Source organism: Manacus candei, unplaced genomic scaffold (assembly GCF_025592945.1).
Source record: "Manacus candei isolate 608988 ecotype Guabito, Panama unplaced genomic scaffold, ASM2559294v1 h1tg000049l, whole genome shotgun sequence".
Classification (NCBI taxonomy): domain Eukaryota; kingdom Metazoa; phylum Chordata; class Aves; order Passeriformes; family Pipridae; genus Manacus; species Manacus candei.
The window spans coordinates 19,768,613-19,787,498 of record NW_026138097.1 but is presented as its reverse complement, the minus strand read 5'-3'; the positions used below and the strand labels follow the sequence as shown (position 1 = coordinate 19,787,498).

The 18,886-nt window shown below is 41.3% G+C and overlaps 1 protein-coding gene across 1 annotated transcript in view; it reads left to right on the top strand.

Annotated features, from left to right (window-relative positions):
- Positions 1–18,886, top strand: part of CDH20 (cadherin 20) — a 120,921-nt gene that overhangs the window by 79,887 nt on the left and 22,148 nt on the right. The window contains exons 2-6 of the mRNA XM_051799384.1: positions 2,574–2,941; positions 9,501–9,795; positions 11,467–11,586; positions 14,780–14,947; positions 16,783–16,970. Coding sequence (XP_051655344.1) covers positions 2,699–2,941; positions 9,501–9,795; positions 11,467–11,586; positions 14,780–14,947; positions 16,783–16,970 — 1,014 coding nt within the window. The 5' untranslated portion in view covers positions 2,574–2,698. The remainder of the gene's footprint in view (positions 1–2,573; positions 2,942–9,500; positions 9,796–11,466; positions 11,587–14,779; positions 14,948–16,782; positions 16,971–18,886) is intronic.

Here is an 18,886-nt window from a genome sequence, read left to right as displayed (position 1 = left end):
AGCCTGAAGCATTTATGTCCCTATTCTTGGCCTTTATTTCACTGTTTTTACTTACGTTGCTTTCTGCTGATTTAATGCACATGTGCATAAAAAGCATACTGATGATCAGAATTCTTTTGCTATTGCCTCATTACAGGTATACTGGTAACTTTATGAGTTCACTTGACAACGTCTTGATATTATCTTGCCTAAGCACTGATGATCCTTTATGGCTGAACTTAATTGCAAGAGACATCTGGCACCATTAGTTTTGAATTTGTGGTTTGAGAGTTCACCTACAAATACAACTCTTGTTGCCACAGGAGTTGGTCCATTTTGTTGTATCACCGCTTTGTCACATAAACAAAAATGTAACTGATCTGTGCAGTAGATGAAATTTCTTAAAGTAAAGACTCCAGGTAGAACCTTACCCGCTGGACCGTAGGCTGCCTCCACTTTCCCTTCTTACTGGGTTCTCTTAAATTATGTCACGGGGTGGTAGAAAGTCCTTCCACACATTTACACATTTACTTGCCAGCAAAACATGTGTTGTAAAAAATGTCTTCCTGACTTTGCTGAAAATAACTTGCTATTTGCAACATGCCAAGAGGAAGCTGGTCATACTTATTATGTGCAGAGAGCTTCGGCCTTCTTCCTTCAGCATAAATGTGTATTGGCTGTTTGGAGCAAAGGAATCACAGTACAGAGAGAGGCAAGCACTGCACACACAGCTCTTGTACTCCTTTGACTGTGGGCATCCAGCAAGCTGGGCCTCGTCCCTGCCTCTCACAAACAGCTGCCAACTTCTTCATGAAGTGACAGACACACAGAGATTACTGTGGTCCTTTTGGGCTTGTACTGCTTGGATAAATCCCCATTCTTTGCCTTTGCAGACAACAAGTCCTAGCACGTTATGTAGCCAATGTCTAAACAGACATCAGTTCTGTACATTGCTCTGCTTAGAAGAGATTTACCATGTTCTGCACTTATAGTTTGTCCTTTCTTTGTTGTGCCTATTCCGGATTAGATTGTAAACTTTTCAAGGTAAAGGACCTATTATTTTGCTACACTTTACAACTGTATAGGCTAGCAGCACCGTGTAGTTGTACTTCTCCTGGGCTTTATACTTAGAAACATTATTTTGTGTAGAAATTAGCCTTAGATAGTTATTGTGTCTCTACTCCCACTGTGGACATCTCTTCCAGACTTAAACTGGTGGTTACAGATTTCAGCCAAGTTTTGGATTAATTTCTGAATTTCTGTTTCTGTAGATTTCTAAGTGTGACCAGTTCTCCAGTTGTAGCAGCTTGGATGCTGGGGAATTTTTAAACACTTTCTTCTTCTCTGTTAAAAACTTTGTATTGTCTTAGTCTTCACTTCAAAATATTATCATGCAACTGTCTAAAATACTTTTTATGATTTTGAAATCTTTCAAGGATTTCAGATGGAAATATTTGACAGACATCTGCTACATTTTATTTCCACAGGATAAATCAATTAATTAAGCCTAAAGATCTAAGAATAGAACAGCAGTAAAATGAGGTGTGAACTATTTGCTTAAGCCTCAGAGCTCCATACGCCTTTCCTAATGAGTCTGTTTGTCATGAAATGAGAAAGAAGAGTTCTTTAGAAGACTAGCAAAAATACTGGGCCAACAGAGGATGTATGGAGTGTTTTAACAGAGTAACTTGAGTGCAGCAGCAAGTCATTAAACTTAGCAAAATAGTGAAGGAAAGGTTTGCTCCAATCCATAGCCTGGAGTGATGTCACCAACTAAACTCACTTCATGACAACAGAAGTTGTCCTAGACTGATGAGAAAGTGTCCTCTGACAGAGGTCAGCATTCCTCTGCCCAAACAGGCTTGTCAAGGAAAAAATATGTTAGCTCGACTTGCTTGGACAAATTATGCAATAGCATGTGGCCATCAGCACTGTGAAACATTTTGTGGGTTATAAAATGTTTAACTGACCATTCAAATTCTAGAAATATTGCATTCGTAGCAGCAATCAGCTCCTCAGAGAGGAGGCAGCAGAGTGTGAAACCTGAATTCCAGCAACAGAGAGGCTGAAAGAATAATTAAAACTAGAAATAACTTGGAGCTGCTAGAAATTATATTCAAGGTTTGCCATACAGCAATAATATCTATACTTATGTAGACTTGTGTGCATGGACGTGTATGTAATGACAATGTCATAGTTTCCAAACAGAAAGACAGTTGCCAAATCTTGTTCACTAGCTATCATAATTTGCCAGAGTGAACTAGTTTTAAATATTCTCTAAGGACTTCTGGTCATAAATATTTCCAAAAAGCATGCACTTAGCTCATGATAATCAATATCACAAAACAACACTACATCTAAATTAGCAAAGTAGAGAACTCTTACTTATTGACTAACCCCTAATGTTTCTTCTGTCTAGTGCTCCAGGTCTGCAGCTTATATGGTAATAGTATTTCTGTTTTCAGGAAGTGTGCATCCTGATATTGTATTTCTATATAGAAGAATAAATACTCTATAGCATATTTTCTTATTGAGGAAACTCTTTTGACTTGAGGAAAAAAGTATCCTCCTATGAATTTCCTTTAACTTTACAGGACACTGCCTTTCTGAGAACCAGTATCTCTCCTGGACATTTCAAAGGACTACACAGAGAACTTACTTTTTTCTCAAGGGACCTAAGATACTGCGTTTGGACTTTTAAGTCAGTTCTAGCATACAGATGTGGACTTCAGGTAGAATGAGCAATGCAAAGAACTTGTTTGGACTTGGCATCTCCTTGTATTTTTGGGGACTAATGGACCTTACTACAACTGTGCTGTCAGGAAGTGCCAGGCCCCTCACTGAAGGGCGAGAAGACAACCTGTCAGACAAGCTGCATCAGCGTATGAAGAGGAGCTGGGTGTGGAACCAGTTCTTTGTTCTGGAGGAGTACACGGGAACTGACCCTCTCTACGTCGGGAAGGTAAGACCCGCAACGGGAGGATATCTGGCACAGTATATGCATCTGTGTGTCTGTGGACTGTGGTGAGACACAGGATGTTTCCCTAAATGCCTCTACCTTCTTTCAGGCAGTGAATTTATCCACATTAATTTCACTTCTGCTCCCGAGAGCTTTTGCCTCATGTCACCTTCATTTGGGAAGAATTTCTGTTTCAAGGGGCTGTCAATATATTTGCCTGTTTCAAAGAGATCTGCTGCATCAATCATCATCTGTAGTCTGAGGTAGTGTTGGAAAATCTGCAGAGATCTTTCCAGGGACTCTACAATGTCAAGGCAAAGCAAGGTTATATTGACATATATGGATTAGGAAAGAAAGGAAGAGTTTGTGATCATGCTTCTATCCATGATCAAGTCAGCTGGAAGCTGAAATTCACAATCAAATTAAATAGCCAGTTTCTCTTGAAAACTGACATTTCAATTTTTGCTTTCTGCAAATCTCTAGGGTCAGAGTATCTTCTGGCTTATCACATCTTGACTTCAGATTAATTCTGTGGACTACAGAGAAGTTGCTACAGATCTGGAAGAGTAGAGGGACAGCTCATTAAATCCAATCATGAAGGGTCCTATTTTTTGGTCCCTTATACCCCAAGAACCTACACATCAGTACAAATAAGTGTAAAATGTACTCCTGAGCTCATCCTCTTTAGCTGGTAATATTTTGCATTTACTTTTCTGCAGCTCCTTGGTTAACAAGCTGATGGAAGTCAGATCAGTGATATCTGCCATCATAATTTGCCTCACTATAACCATTCTTTTTCTTTATTTTCTGACTGTTTTTAGAGACCTTGAATTGTTTAAAGTATTGACTCTGTTATTCAAAGGTTTATGGTCAGCGTTAGGTTTGCTTCTATTCTACACCAAGGTGACAAATTTGATATTGGGGATGGGGAGAGTTAGTGTGCTTAAGTGTTTGAACAATACAATTAAGTTTTTTACACATCTAGAATATCAGATACTGCTATGATGAGTGGATACTAAATATAGGTATATATGAAAAATAAAACCTAAGAAAGGATGTCAGAAAAAATCCTTCAGATTTCATCGCTTATTTTTTACATGATATAAGCTCCTTTTTTTCCCAAGCTATCCATGCTCAAGGGGGGGAACAATTACGTATCCAGAGGCCCAGTTTGGTCTCTTATTTGTCATTCTTCAATACCATAGAGCTAAGCTGTGCTCTAAAGTCATACCAGTATAAATCAAAATGAATCCATGGGCTTCAAAAGACCTCGTCCTGATTTATCCCTGCGTGATTGACAGTGAGATGTGCTCTCCTTCCTCCCACAGCAATGGCATTACTAGTGATTGCCACCAAATGAGACCTCATTAGTCTTCATTCATCTGTGCACCTAGCTTTTCAGCTCTTGATATCTCTTTTGATTAAAGAAATTAATATTTGTTTTCATGCAATTTCCAGCTTTGGAACAAGGGCCAGGCTTATTATTTCACGTACTCAGTTAATCTAAAATGACTTCAGGCTTCCACTGTGAGCCAAATTTTAGCTAAAACAAATACTGGGAGAAACCGGCTCATCTTTGTTTTACACTCGACGGTGTCATTAGGAGCACAAACACTCGGCGCAGTCGGCAACACTCTTGAGCTCGCCGCCACTCAGCTCTGCCGAAGGGAGGGAGGCAGAGACAGCTCTTCATGGTCTGTGCCCGCCACACAAAAGCCCAAGCTGTCGTCAGCGAGCTCTCTGCAGGGCTGCCTTCGCCACGGCTGTGTTAGTACAGGGGTGTGCTAGGGCCAATTAGCTCCCACGGTTAACAGGGCCAATTAGTCCCACGCACTGCTGAGCTAACACGGCTGGATCGCTCTGAAGGCCTCCTAACTCAGCACTGCTCCGTGCAGTCCCGGCTCCAGGGAACTCTGCTGCCAAAAGGGGCCTCGGGGGGTCACACGTTTCATCTTCTCCCATCCCCGAACTAGGCGCACAGCAGCCAGCCGAGCAGTGGGATGAATGCCGGGGGGACTGCTGTGAGGCAAAGGCTTCCCCTCGCCTCATACAGCCGGAGGCGCAGGCACTCAGAAGCAGCAGCAGCCTCCCACCAAAAAAAAAAAAAAAAAAAAAAAAAAAGTCGCCTGCCTGCGTTCGTGCTGCCTGTGTCTTAGGGATTCTTAGGAAGGAGTCAGCAGGGAATAGACTGTGGGCTGAATTAATTGTTCTGGCAGGCCAGAAATTTTTCAGCCCAAATCACCCCGGGCTGACTCAAAAATAGCTCCGTAAAAGCTTGCGTGGAGTGGGGCAGAGGTGCAACAGGGCTCCCAGTCTGCTGCTGGCTGCTCGCACCAGTCCTCCAAAACAGCCCTGAGTCCCACACCAGGCCAGGCAGGGTCTCTTCTAACTGATACCACCCATGACACCCTGAAACATCCTGGTAGCCAGGCCTTGCTTTTATCCATATGCTCTCTCCAAGCCCTTGACAGAAGGAGAAAGAATGCACAGCATAGATCCAGTTGTACAGCTGTTTCTGGCTGGCTATGCATGACTGGAGCAACCAAAAAAGCACCTTGACTTGAACTATAGGTCCAGGCTTGCCAAATATGATTTCCAAGGCTGCTATGACTCTATAAACTTTCCTATGTAACTGTAAGGCAAGGTGCAAAATATCTTCTAGACAGAGAAATGAAAAGAAACTTCCTGAGGTGAAGTCAGTACATTCTTTGCTTTCCTCCAGTGTTCATGATAGTGATTTAAAGCACTTCAGCTTCAGAGGGTTCCTGGTCCTGTCACAGATAAATGCAAGGCTTCAGTTTTCCTACAGGTAGCCATTATTGGCTAATAGGATGAACTAGGGAAACCAAAGCCCCTTCATTTGCGACAGCAGGTATTTTCCACATTCATCCATCAGTCTAAACTGTGTGAGTAATTGAACTGGGGACAGACTTCACCATTTTGCCATTTTAGAGGTTCCCCAACCCTGTTTCAAAGGAAAGAAGTATTTGAAACACTGTGGCTGAATGAGCAAGTAAAATCATCCTTTCCACAGACTATCAATGCAGATCAACCAAACTCACTCACACATTCTCTCAAAAATCCCCTGCAGGTCCTACCTCCCTGGAGGCAGAGAAGGGAGAGCAAATCACAGACCAATTAGCAGAGCTGTGCAAGATCTCCCATGAGCTGCTCACTGCAGCACCAATCTCTTCCACATGCCCTTTGCCAGGAAATATGTCATTCTGATGCTGATGTAGCCTCCTTAATTTTTTGTATTATTCTCATCAAAAGAAGCAACCCAGCTTGACAGTTAAAAATTTCTCAGGAGTTATTGGCTTTATTCCTCCAATACTTATTCCTTAACATGGAGGAAAAAGGAAAAATGAATTCCTCCTACTCTGTGTCAGCCACATGGCAGCACAAATTATTGCACCACCCATAAAACAGAGCCGACTTAAAACTAGATTACCTTTCCAACACAGTGACTTGTACATACACTCCAAACTACAGCATCCTGATATTAGGTTTGGTGTGAGCTTCAGTCCCTTCAGACACCAAATTCTTTCAGATTTATTGCAGTCTGGCAGTATTATGTTTTATGCTCATTTTTTGATTGTCTAAATAGAGCAGGTTATACAAGAAGCTGCAAAAGTGCTGTTAGCATTCCTTACTGACTAGCATTGGTTGAGGCCCAATGTTTTTAACAAATCACAGTAAGATAGAGATCCTCTTGTCCTCCCAAATGCTTAACAGTATGCCATGTTCATTCCTTGTTTGGTCCCTTCACAACTGCATTCATTCCAAATACGGCTTTGGACAGAAAGTGTAATTTAACCCATAAGTTTGATTCAGTAGCTTCTTCTAAGTCTTTTGAACATTCCTGAACACCTACTGCTATTTTAAAAAATGCTTCCTTCTTTTTTTCTTCTTCTTTTTCTTCTTCTTCTTCTTCTTTTCTTCTTTTTCTTTTCCTGTTCATTTTCTCTTCTCCTTTTTCCTTTTTCTTTTTCATTTTGTCCTTTTTAAATTTCTTTTTCATTTTTCTTTTCTGTTTCATTTTTCTTTGCCTTTGCCTTTTCTTTGACTTTGAATTTGACTTCTTTCCTTTTCCTTTTTTTCTTTTTCCTTATTTAATGAGGACTTGTTGATGTTCCAAAACACATTTTCTTCCATCAAGCCCAGCTCTAATTCCCCAATCAGGACTAACATCTGTATCCATCTCAGCATCTGCATTCTTTCACTGGTGCACTGGTGCACTAAAACAAATGCCCAAAATGTAGCTTAGTGATTCTGAATCAATTTGAAAAGTTATAGTAATATCCTCCTTCTGGAAGCATCCTGTTTACTACCTCCTACAATAATAATGTCTGAGTTATGGGTGTTTAGGGTAAATAATGACAACCACTGTCTTTTTTAAATTAATCACAAGATGGTGTTTCCTGAAGATATGCCAGTTTGCAGCCCTGAAGCCTGCATGTGAATTAATACATGTGGCATTCATCTAAATTTAACAATTCACCACTGCCAAATTTTTCTGGGCTTGTTCTTCCACCATTTAGCTAATGCATCACCTGAGAGCTGCCAGCATTCATCCAAAGGATTGATGGCTCTCAGATGCAGTAGCCACTGCAGGGACCACTGCCTTAGCAAAGAATTGAAATATCAGTGACCTGACAGGGCCATCATCACAACCAGCACCTTCCACGCTCGCAGCCACATCGTGGTGCTGCTGCCCTTAACGCTCCATGTCCCAGCAGTCAGTAAGGGTCGATGGGCCACCTACATACAGACCTGTCTGCAGGGTGGGACAGGCTATAGAAAACCATGAGATCCCATCTCAGCTGAAATTAGTCTCCTAAAATCAGTAGTGGGTCCAATTTGTCTAGGTCATGTGACCTACCTGAGAGGCAAGTAAGGAAGGCAACCATTAGACAATGAGCATTTTCTGACCAGACCCTTCACTGGGGGAAAAGGTCTTGCATCTCTCCAGTCAGTAGGACCATGTGCCCTAAAGCAGCTGAGGAGCTGCTCCTCTGGCATTAGAAATGCCAGATAAGCCATTATGTCCACATCCCTATTAAACTTTTTCCTACGTGATAAGTTATTGTAACTTTTTTGTGTGTGTTTTAAACAGCTCAGAGATGTGATATCTTCTTTCTTTCTTGAGAGAATAGCCTGTAATCAAATGTACAAAGGTTGACTTCTGCTTTTCAATACAAATTATTCATTTCTGTTTGGATTCTTTCTTCAAATCCTACCAATCCTGTGTTCATATATTCAGTATATTATTCTAGAATTTTTCTCTCCAGTACAAATATTTACCTATGTTTGGTACCATCCTTCAAAATTACTTCCATATGTCCTTTGAGCTCACTAAAGCATTAAACACATACTTAATTCTGACCATATTTCTGAGATAATTTACTCATATCTGCATTTAAAAATGTACTTAACTGAATCCAGCCCACTTTGACCACTTTTTTTTTATTATTTATCCTTTATTCATCTCCCAAAGTGATAATCACACTGGAAAACAGTATTCATATCTGAACCATTTTGATTATTACACCTCAAGTCTATTGCCTTCCTGTCTTTTGGGACTGAACCAATAGCATCTCCTGCCATTGGTCTTTATACTTGGTTCCTCAAAAGCGTGGAAGTATGAGCATAACATTGCAGATTTTCATGGTGTGAGTGAAATCGAGTGATTTGTTTGTCTTTTGATAGTCATTCCAGTATTTCATGGGAAACAGGTGCTTAATAGAACATAGTCCCCAGAGTGATTTGTTTCCCTGTTTTAGATTATTATTAGCACTGCATTTACTTTTGCTTTGTTCTGTTGCACTCATTCCTATCTGTGGCTGCTCAGAACTAATTAACAGTCATGCAATAAATCTGTTTGATAATTTTCTAGAAAATCTGGGATATGTCTCATCTCTGCAGCCTGCAATGGACACAATCAAATGTTTCTTGCTGCTTACCTTACCTACTGTTTCACAGTGATTCTTTCCTGAAGATGTAAGGGTCCAGACTAATTTTACTGCTAAAATTTACATGAAAATAAAATTAAAATATTTCTGAATCATAACAGTTACTGAGTAGCTCTCCCACCTTGCTTTCCACTTGATCCCAAACAGATTTGCCTTATTTTCCCCTATATTATGCTACCCCTATAATATCTGACTCCTCTTAAGCCATGTGAGCAAGCCCAGTCTGTGGCTTTGCTGACCTCGCTTTATCCCAAGCCTACTCAGTGACCATTGCAACCAGGCAAAAGACAATTATTGTGTTGAATGAGATTCCAAACAGACACAGAGACTATTCCTGTTTGGGTGCCTCTGACTTTTCTTCTGGCACAGGTGTGGGTGCAGAAATAGGAAGACGAGAGAGGGGTTTTAATTGCGACTCTGTGATACAAACTTTACTGAGTATTTGTCTCTTTCAGCAAAGCATGTTCATTAAAACCAGCTTGTGAGTCCCAACAGTGAGACCAACATGCTCAGGATGATCATGTGCTTAGTGTTTCTCAGCAGCTGCTTACCCAGCTCATGGTCTAATTGAATCCTGTTCCTTTCTGCAGCTCCACTCTGACATGGACAGGGGAGATGGTTCGATCAAATACATCCTCTCAGGAGAGGGAGCTGGCATTGTGTTTACAATTGATGATACAACAGGGGATATTCATGCCATTCAGCGACTGGACCGGGAAGAAAGGTCACAGTACACCCTCAGAGCACAGGCTCTGGACAGGCGAACAGGAAGGCCAATGGAACCGGAGTCAGAGTTTATCATCAAAATACAAGACATCAATGACAATGAACCCAAGTTCCTGGATGGACCTTATGTAGCCTCTGTTCCAGAAATGTCACCTGTGGGTAAGGCAGACTTTGTGGAGTCTCTTTCCCTTATAAGTAAATTGGAGATGGTCACCAAAACACAAATTCCCTGATCCTAGAACTCAGCTTTTGCTTGTGCAGGAGCTGTAGGACAGAAGAGCTTACCCTGGGTTGCCTGGCTGTTGTAGAAGAGGGAGAGCAGGCTTTACAACAGCACCAGCTGGGGCCCTCCCAAAGAAAACATGCCAAAGGAAGTGCAAGAGCTGAAAAAAGATCAAACATGCTATGCTCAGATAACTCACAGTAAAATAATACCCCTTCTCCCCTGCCATCAGATGGCGGCAATAGAAATGACCAGTAGACAGCCATTACCATCCAGAAAATAACATCATTTTAGCAAGCTGTTCTAGTTCATACTGAGAGCTCAAATACTGTCCAGGAGCCCTTGAAAACATGGGGATATGAAAACAATCCTCACCTCCTTCTAATCCATGTAAGCCTGCACTAGACAAAGTTCACTGAATCCTGAGATTCTAGTACTATTTGCCCTGCACTTTTAGAGAATGAGGTCATATTGAAGACAGTCCTGTTATTACAAGGCAAACAGCAGCCTTCCTATCTACACAAATTAGGAGAAACCATTTCCATATAAGAAATCAAATAATCACACAAAACACTGTTTTTCTGGATTTTTTCTTTTTCTTGAGTTGCTTTTTGGCTTTTGGTTATTGCTTTTTGGCTCTGTGACATCACTGCAGAGATAATAACATATAAATCTCATGTCCTGAAGTTACAGATATGCTTCAACTTCTCATTCTTCAATATTATGTTGACATAAAGGTAGAGAGAAGCATCAAATACAATAGCTACAGTCAGAAATAATGTTTCTTAATGGTAATGGCTAGCTTGAATTCAGGTTTATTTTCTAGTCCTTATCTAGTAATACTTGATTTGTTTCTAACACAAAACATTATGTAGAAGGCTAGATACATTCATGAAGGCATTGTCTGACATTTTAAGGAGTCAAAACTCACATATATTTCAGGCGTGCTTCACCTTCTCCTTGTTCTTGATAAATTACATCACCTGCAAGCCATTACTAGCTTCAGAGGAAGCAGACCTTGAAAACCAATTGAAGAAAGAAAAATACATGCCTCTGTGTGGGTTCCAAAAAGCACTTCAGCAGTGTATAATCTCTGGGTCATGCAATGTAAACCGCAATCCCACACCAAGATTATCTGAGAGATGCCTCCCTTCATGCTCACTATTTGCGTACAATTTCCATCTCTTAGTCAATATACAGCATCTAGGGGCCTGTGACAACAGTTCGTGATTTATGTCAGCATAGATATGAAACTTATTTGAGCTGCCTTTAAATAACATTTAATATCAAGAAAAGGGGAAAAGAAGCAAGCAGTATATAACTACCATCTCTCTGCAAACCATAACAAAGTGCTGTTAGATCAGCAATTCTGTAACTGTGGTCCGTAGAGTACTTGCTCTTTTATATCTTCTTATAGACACATGATGAATTAATGCCAATTAATTTCTTTAGTGCTAATGAGGTACAAGTATGAGCAATAAGTACAAGGACTATGAGCATCAAATGAAGAAATTCAGTGTGGGATAGCTCCTGTTAGGCATTTCAATTTACTTTGACCTGTGTACTCTTTTTCCCACAAGGTCTTATCTTGATGGTTTTTTTGTCAGGCACCTCTGTTATCCAGGTGACAGCGACAGATGCTGATGACCCAACCTATGGGAACAGCGCAAGAGTAGTATACAGTATTCTCCAAGGACAGCCATATTTCTCTGTGGACTCTCGGACAGGTATGTTATTCCATCAGGGAATGAGTCAGTGTGAAAACCAAAAGAAAAAGTTGCAAGCAGAAAGCAAGGACAGCGCATCATGACTGTGGACAGAGAAATAAATTTCTATGACTTAGAGCCAAGATAGAGCGGCACTGTGTGAGGGCTAAAGCAAGGCTATGGTAGTGAGTTCCTGAAGAAGAACGTGCTTTTTGCAGTGATATATTCCTCTGAATGACCATATTCTGCAGCTGGGGATCTGAGTGGGTTTGGTACTGTAAATACTCTTGCTACCTTCTATCATTGTGAAATGTCTTCAACAGATCTAGTTGATAACAAGGCTTAGTGGAAAAAAAATCTATGAGCCAACCAGGACTGGAAAGTGCAAGCTAAAGGATGATGTTCTTAAGAGTAGTTTTACTTAAGGGTGTTCTTGTTAATAACCTTAAATTTATCTGTAGGACAATCTCTGTTTTGCTTGCTTTCTCTCTCTCTTTTCTGTATATGTCCAAGGTTTATATTCAAAAGAGGAATCTGACAGATTTTGACAGTTTCTAAAGGGCATCTGTAGTGCTAAGGTCAGAAACTCATGAGATGATAGTTGCTGCTGAGCCCTAGGGAACAACATAGAAAAACACTGCATAATCTACTTCTGAAAGTTAGCAGTTTACAGAGTAGATGCTCTAGCCAAAGACAAACTTGTATGTGATATGCTATTTCCTCAGCTTTATTTATATTTACAATATAAATATACCAGCAATGTTGCTTTTGTAAGCAGGTTATCAACCACAGAGTGCAACTTAGACAGAAGATAGGCCCTTAAGTCCAAAATCATGTACATTATTGGTATTTAAGCCAGAAAATGTCTCTTTCTCCACTTACTAGTTTCCAATCACTTAGACCTGCGTCTCTGGACAGGATCAGAGATGGCTGAGCCTTTAGCTGCCTCAGTGGGCAACAGGAATCCCATTTAGGCTAATCACTGTTATGAGCCAGAAATCATTTCCCCATCACAAGCACAGGGCTCTAATTGGCCTGGCCTGTGCAAAACCATCTGAGGAATTTAGTAACCCACAAAATACAATTGCAGCTCTGACATTCTTCTAAAACAGAGCTAGAGCATAAACCATCAACAGCTCCTTTACATTGATAGATAATAATTAAAACACCCAGTAGTGGACAATTCATTTCAGTATACTCCTCTTCTAGAAGCATTTGGGGTCCTTACCCCAAATGTTTACCTCCTAACACAACTTCTTGGTTCCAGAAGTATGCTCCTGTTTGTATTCTGGCCTCACAGGTGCTGAACAAATGTCTATGTGAAAGCACAGCTTCAAAGGAAAGCTGAGAGCCTCCTCCTACCTTTTTCCAGAATACTTTTACAGCCTGACCACAAACATATTCCCTTAGAAGATAAAGTAGATTTAAATCCCTTCGGGCAGATAGGCAAAGGCCCCTGAGTCTCCCACTTCCCAAGAAATCATCTGGCTGTTATAGAAAAGAAAGGACAACACTTCTGCTCTTTACTACTTGTTTTAGGAGCACAAACCTCACTCAGTTTAGTGAAAGAAATGGTGCCAGCACATTTATTTTGGAAGATCCAAGGGTCTGAAACTTTCCTATAGCCTTTCTCAAAGCCCTAAGGAATGTTTTAATGTTCACCATCATTCTTAGCATTTCTTTGCTGACTGGTTGTGTGCAGCAGCATCAGATGTTCCCTGCTCTGCAGTGCTGCTCCTCTGGGTCCCTGATCTGGCTTGAGTCCTGGTGTCCTGGACTGGCCCTTCTCTAGGGACCAGAGGCCCCAAAGACAGGCATGGCAGAGCCTGAGTTTGAGGCCCTGATGCCTTTTTTTAGGTCAAGCCTGTTCTGTATTAATGACAAGGCAAGAGTGGAAATTCCCTGCAAAGTGTTCATATATGGAGAAAATACTTCCCAAAATGCTAAGCATTTTCATATCCTATTTATATCCATGGGATTTGAGGAGCTACAGCACTTCACAGGAATCAATGAGCTTTGCAGGATGGGACTCTGACGGACTCCATGCAGCAAGATTAAAATAGCGCACTGCAAGTTGTTCAGTACTGGTCACTATTTCTTCCCTTCTGCACACAGTGATAATTGCCAACGCAATATCTTTTTATTGCTTTTTTATTAAACCCATACGTTGTCTTTCTGCTAAAAATAAAGACTAAATGCAGATCACTCAAGTTAATAGCGTCCTGATGTGCAAGTTCTGCGTGTTGAGCCGTGTGACTGGCATGGTGCCTGTGGTTGCCACATATTTTCCCCCACCCAGGAGGGCATCCCAAATGTAGCAAGCAAGGGCCTTTGGTGCCCTGGGGAGTGTCCCCTGGCAGCTCATCCCCGGGCTGCACCAGCGGCCACTGCATCTCCCCTGCCTGGGGACTGTGGGGCAGTCACGCCGGAGGTGCTGGAGGCGTGAGGGATGGGTGGAGCTGGGAGGACCGGAGGGCGGACAGCGCTGAGACGAGCAGCTATACGGGGAGCGGCAGGAGCGCCCGGGAGCGCGGCAGTCCCGCGGCACCGGCAGCGCTGCCCGGGCCGGCTCCTCGCAGCCTTCGTAAGAGAAGTGTTGCTGCCACCTCATGTCCTCTTGCAGTAGTGTTACCCCGAAGGAAAGGGACGCTCTGCGGTGTGGCGGGAGCAGGGTGACCCCTTCGGAGCGGGCACAGCCGGCCCGAGACAGCGCCGCCTCCCCACGTTCTGCTCTCGTAGCCCCAGCCTGGGTCCCGACAGACACAAGCAAAGCCCGCGGGCTCATGTCAGGTGGCCTCCAGGACCGCGTGTCCAGGGACACTCTGGAAAACTCGTCTTGATGTGTCTTTGAACTGAGCGTATCACTTCCTGCTTTTATGGGGAGATAGTGAGCCCGAACAGGGCCTTAATTTGACGTAGCACAGTATTACCAAAAGCTTTTCCTGGGAAGGCAATATTTAAATTTTGAACAGACAGCCTGCCCCAGAGCTGATGCGTTTTAACTGGGCTTCTTTAAAATTCACACCTTCTGTTAACCTAGATTCCACTTGGGTGAGTTTTACTCTGCCAGAAAAGCTGGAACTGAATGCAGAGCCTGGTCTCATTCTTGACACAGGGACTGCGATGCAGGAGCAAGGGCCCTCCACATTCTTTGTGTACTCTTTAACTGCCATTTTCTTTTGTTTCCCAAACCCCTTTCTACCTCAAATCTCAGGCTTAATTAGAACAGCTCTAATGAACATGGACCGAGAAGCAAAAGAATATTATGAAGTGATTATCCAGGCCAAGGATATGGGTGGACAGCTGGGAGGATTAGCTGGAACAACCACAGTCAACATCACCCTCTCTGATGTCAATGATAATCCACCCAGATTTCCACAGAGTGAGTATCCACTGTGCCAGAACAGGCAAAAACCAGTAGATGACTTATATGTCTGCTGTTTGCTCTCGTGACAGCCATTTTCAAACTCAGGATAGTGACAATTAGAGATGGGTGGAATTTCAGATCAATACAAAACTCTCCTTCAGAAAAATGTCAAAGTGAATCATTCACCACCTTGTCTTTCAGAAAAGGTTTCTGACCTCCAAGATTATCAAAAACAACACTTTTTTTTAAAAGGGTGGGGAATTGGTTTACAGAAAAAGGCAGGAAAGAGGACTTTTGTGTTCAGACTGATAATGGCCATTGCCTTTGGCTACTAATTGCTGCCCTGATTGTCTTGTCATCCTATCTCCAGAAGGATGTCTGTCAAATCAGGGACATATGGCAGTGCTGAAAGTTGAAAGATAATTCATTCAACACTCCAGCCAGGCCACAGCAGGGGAGCATCTTGTAGCTGTGTTGCCAGTGTGGAGTGGGTTGTCATACAGGCTGCTCTTCAGGAAAGGTTCATCTAAAACTTGGCAGTATACAATTAAACCTTAAGATATGTAACAACCACAGTTAATGGAATGCAAAAATAGGCAACTCCCCTCTTATCAGAAACACTACTTTGTATTTACAAAAGGGAATTTCAAAACAAGATTTGCAATATTTTACTCTTTGTTTTTAAGATTTTATCACATTTATTTACATAATTCTATATTATTGTTAAAAATTTGAAAGAAACTTTTCAGTTTTGATTGAACTAAATCTTTCAAGGGATATAATTTGTGGTTTTTTGAAGTTGATTCTTTTAGTGGTGTTAATCAATCTCAAGCCTTTTGGGTTTGCCATTTTTTTCATCTTGCTGAGAAATGAAAACTCCTGCAGTTATTTTTTGTTTTTGTTCTCCTTCACCATCTGTTTCTGTATGTTGCACTGATAAATCAAAGCATTCCACTAAGATCAGCAAGAAGTCTCAACTTCCACATTTTTTCTTCTGTCAGAGCAACTTGTTGAGTATACCATTGTCAACTGTGTTTTGAAAGTGGCATGAATTGTAGTTGATATCAAACTCTTGATTAAGAAAAATGAGAAGAGATCCAACCCCATTCTTTGTGTTAATCTGCCTTGTAAAGCTCAATAGTTGGTGGAGTCAGCAGAGAGAGTACATCACGGAAGGTTTGAAAAAAAAGTCTGATGGCAGAAGAGTATTTTAGATACAACTTTTTTTTCAAAATACACTTTTAAAATAGCAAATCATGCTTTCCCCAGGCTTGCTGCTAAGCAAATTAGCAAGGCAGCAAATGCGCTCAAGACAGTATTTGTAGGGAGAGGCAATATATTTTAATAGAGTAACTGGTAAATTTGGAAGACACAGGCAAGCTCCTGAGCTTTGTTCAATCTCAAAAGAAGTTTGTAGGGACTTCAGAAAGGATTTATGCTGTTCAAAACTTGTGTTTATTCCTGCTGTACAAGCTGATCTAATAAAAGATACCTGTCCTATTAAATTGGTTTCATATCCTGCTTTCTATCATGGCTGCAACAGCACTGGTGTTAATTGCCCTATTTTTCTAGTTGAAGTTCCTATTTTCATGTGTTTTGCAGTTTTGAAAAGAACCCATTTAACAAACCTGTTGATATAACAAACACATAAATAAAACTTTCCCGGGAAATTCAGCTCTTGAAAGGCAATCACACTGCTGTTGCAGCTTTGGGTAAGGTACTAGAGACTCCCTGCAGGCCATGCAGTGTTGTGGGCTGCCCTGATCCAATCTTTGCATCGCTGTGAAGATTTTGGTTCCCTCTCACAGCCTGTTTTTTTCTCCTCTCTCCCTCTCTGCTGCTTGTGCCAGAGCATTATCAGATGAGTGTGCTGGAGTCCGCTCCTGTCAGCTCCACTGTGGGCCGTGTGGTTGCTAAAGACCTGGATGAAGGCATAAATGCAGAGATGAAATACAGCCTTGTGGATGGAGATGGCCTGGATGTCTTCGACATTAACACTGATCCTAATTACCAAGTTGGCATCATAACTGTGAGAAAGGTAGAAAAGTTTCCTTTTTATAGTAATTCATATGGCTAACAGTCCTGCTTACATTTTATGCATGGAATATCCCCTTATGCCTTCAGGAACTTGGTTCCCATTACATGACAGTAACCCCTTTCCTGCTATAAACCATAATTTCTTTAACATTTATTGCTAAAATATGAAAGCAGACTACATTCCTAGGAGCCACTTTTATAAAGTGGGGACAGCACATTAGCATAAAAATGTCTTTTCCCTCTGAAGGAATGTTCTAATTCACTATTTATCTATTTAAATATTCTCTGTAGCTTAATTATCCTACAATGCAAGAAATTAGATCAATATTTGCATTTGAACTGTACGTATTTTTCACTCTGGTGTTCCACAAACAATAATAAAGCATGCCTTAGAATTATTTATAAACCAATAAAACCCAGGCAGTGTTGTTTTTTTTAATTGCTGCTTGAAGATCCATAAATGCTAATTAGGCTAGAAGAAGCCGACGCTAAAATGGCAGCTGTGAAACTGCTAGTACTCTGTACTGCAGGCTATGCAGGAAGGCATAGAGTATTTTTGCTTAGGCTCCCTGCTATAGAATATTTATTCTACAATCTTACATAAATGTTAGAAGTTCAACTCTGTTTCTAGGTTATGAAATTGTAACCATATTTCTGCCTAAGCATATCTAGTGTACTAATAAGGAAGTATAGTTTCCATTTAAATAGCCTGGGATTAAATTGGGCACTAAAATGCAACAATACATGGGAGAGATTTGACCTTGCAAGCCTCTATGCCCTAGAGCAAAGCATTTAAGCTTGTATTTATGGTCACCTTTCCCCAACTCTTGTTTATGCATAGTAGTCCCTAAAGTTAAGCCTGTTTTCTGGAATGAAATAAATGTTGAATGCAAACTCTAGTGTAATCATTCACTCATTTACTGATTAAAACAAATAATTTCTTTGGAGTAAATATGTCAATAAGCTTGACTTTTGTTATTATGAATAGAGTTTTGCTAGATGACATCAGGTACATACTGCTTAATCCCCCTACTGTACATAAATGTTTGTAACATTCAATATATGCCTGTAGCTTTATGTAATGTTGTGATTATCAATAGCCAAATATTGGGAAAATCATCCTTTGAATCCATTCAAGAAAGAAAAAAAATTAATTCAACTGGTGTGGACAGAAAAGGATGTCAAAATGGGGGGAGAGAGAGAGAGAATTTCTAAACCCAGAATGAACTCTTATTTAAAAGAAAACAAAAGTTTCTGTTTAATTTTTCTTGATAAATTTCCCAAATGAAATAACTAAGACTTCTATCATGGGTGTCAGAAAGCCAGAATTTACAGTTACTGATAAGACCACTGCTTGTGGTCTCGTGGCTACTTTACTTAGCCCACTAATCCCACAAAATGTTGAGCACCTCCTGAAGAGCTACAGCTCGTTCCAAGCTCCCTACCTGTAAGACTGATGCTCACCCTATCTCCCTCTTTTCCCTGCATTCCCTTTCGCATTGCCCATGGAAGGCAGAGTGGTGCGTTACCCAGCCAGTACCCAGGCACTCAGAATAGCCCTCCCCTGCCCTCCTCCCCTGATGCCACCTGATCAATTAGTTTCTCACAGCAGGTCTTGCTAAATCCCTCCTGCATGGTGAACCTCTCAGTGCCTGTCTCAGCACTGGGGGAAGGAGGGCAAGGATAAGGAGTGGTTTCCATGGATTGCCTCTCCTCTTGGGTATGTTTTGCAGCATGCTCAGTTCACAGGAGAAGGTAATCTCCTTGCCTTCCCCATCGGACAAATATTGGAAAGAGGTTTAAATGCACCTGTGGGAGACAAATCTGATGAGAAGGCCAGTGGTATTGAGGCACTGGCACAGGAGATAAACAGGAGGGAAAGCCACCTTTGACAATGAAGGAGTCCAAGGCCAACAG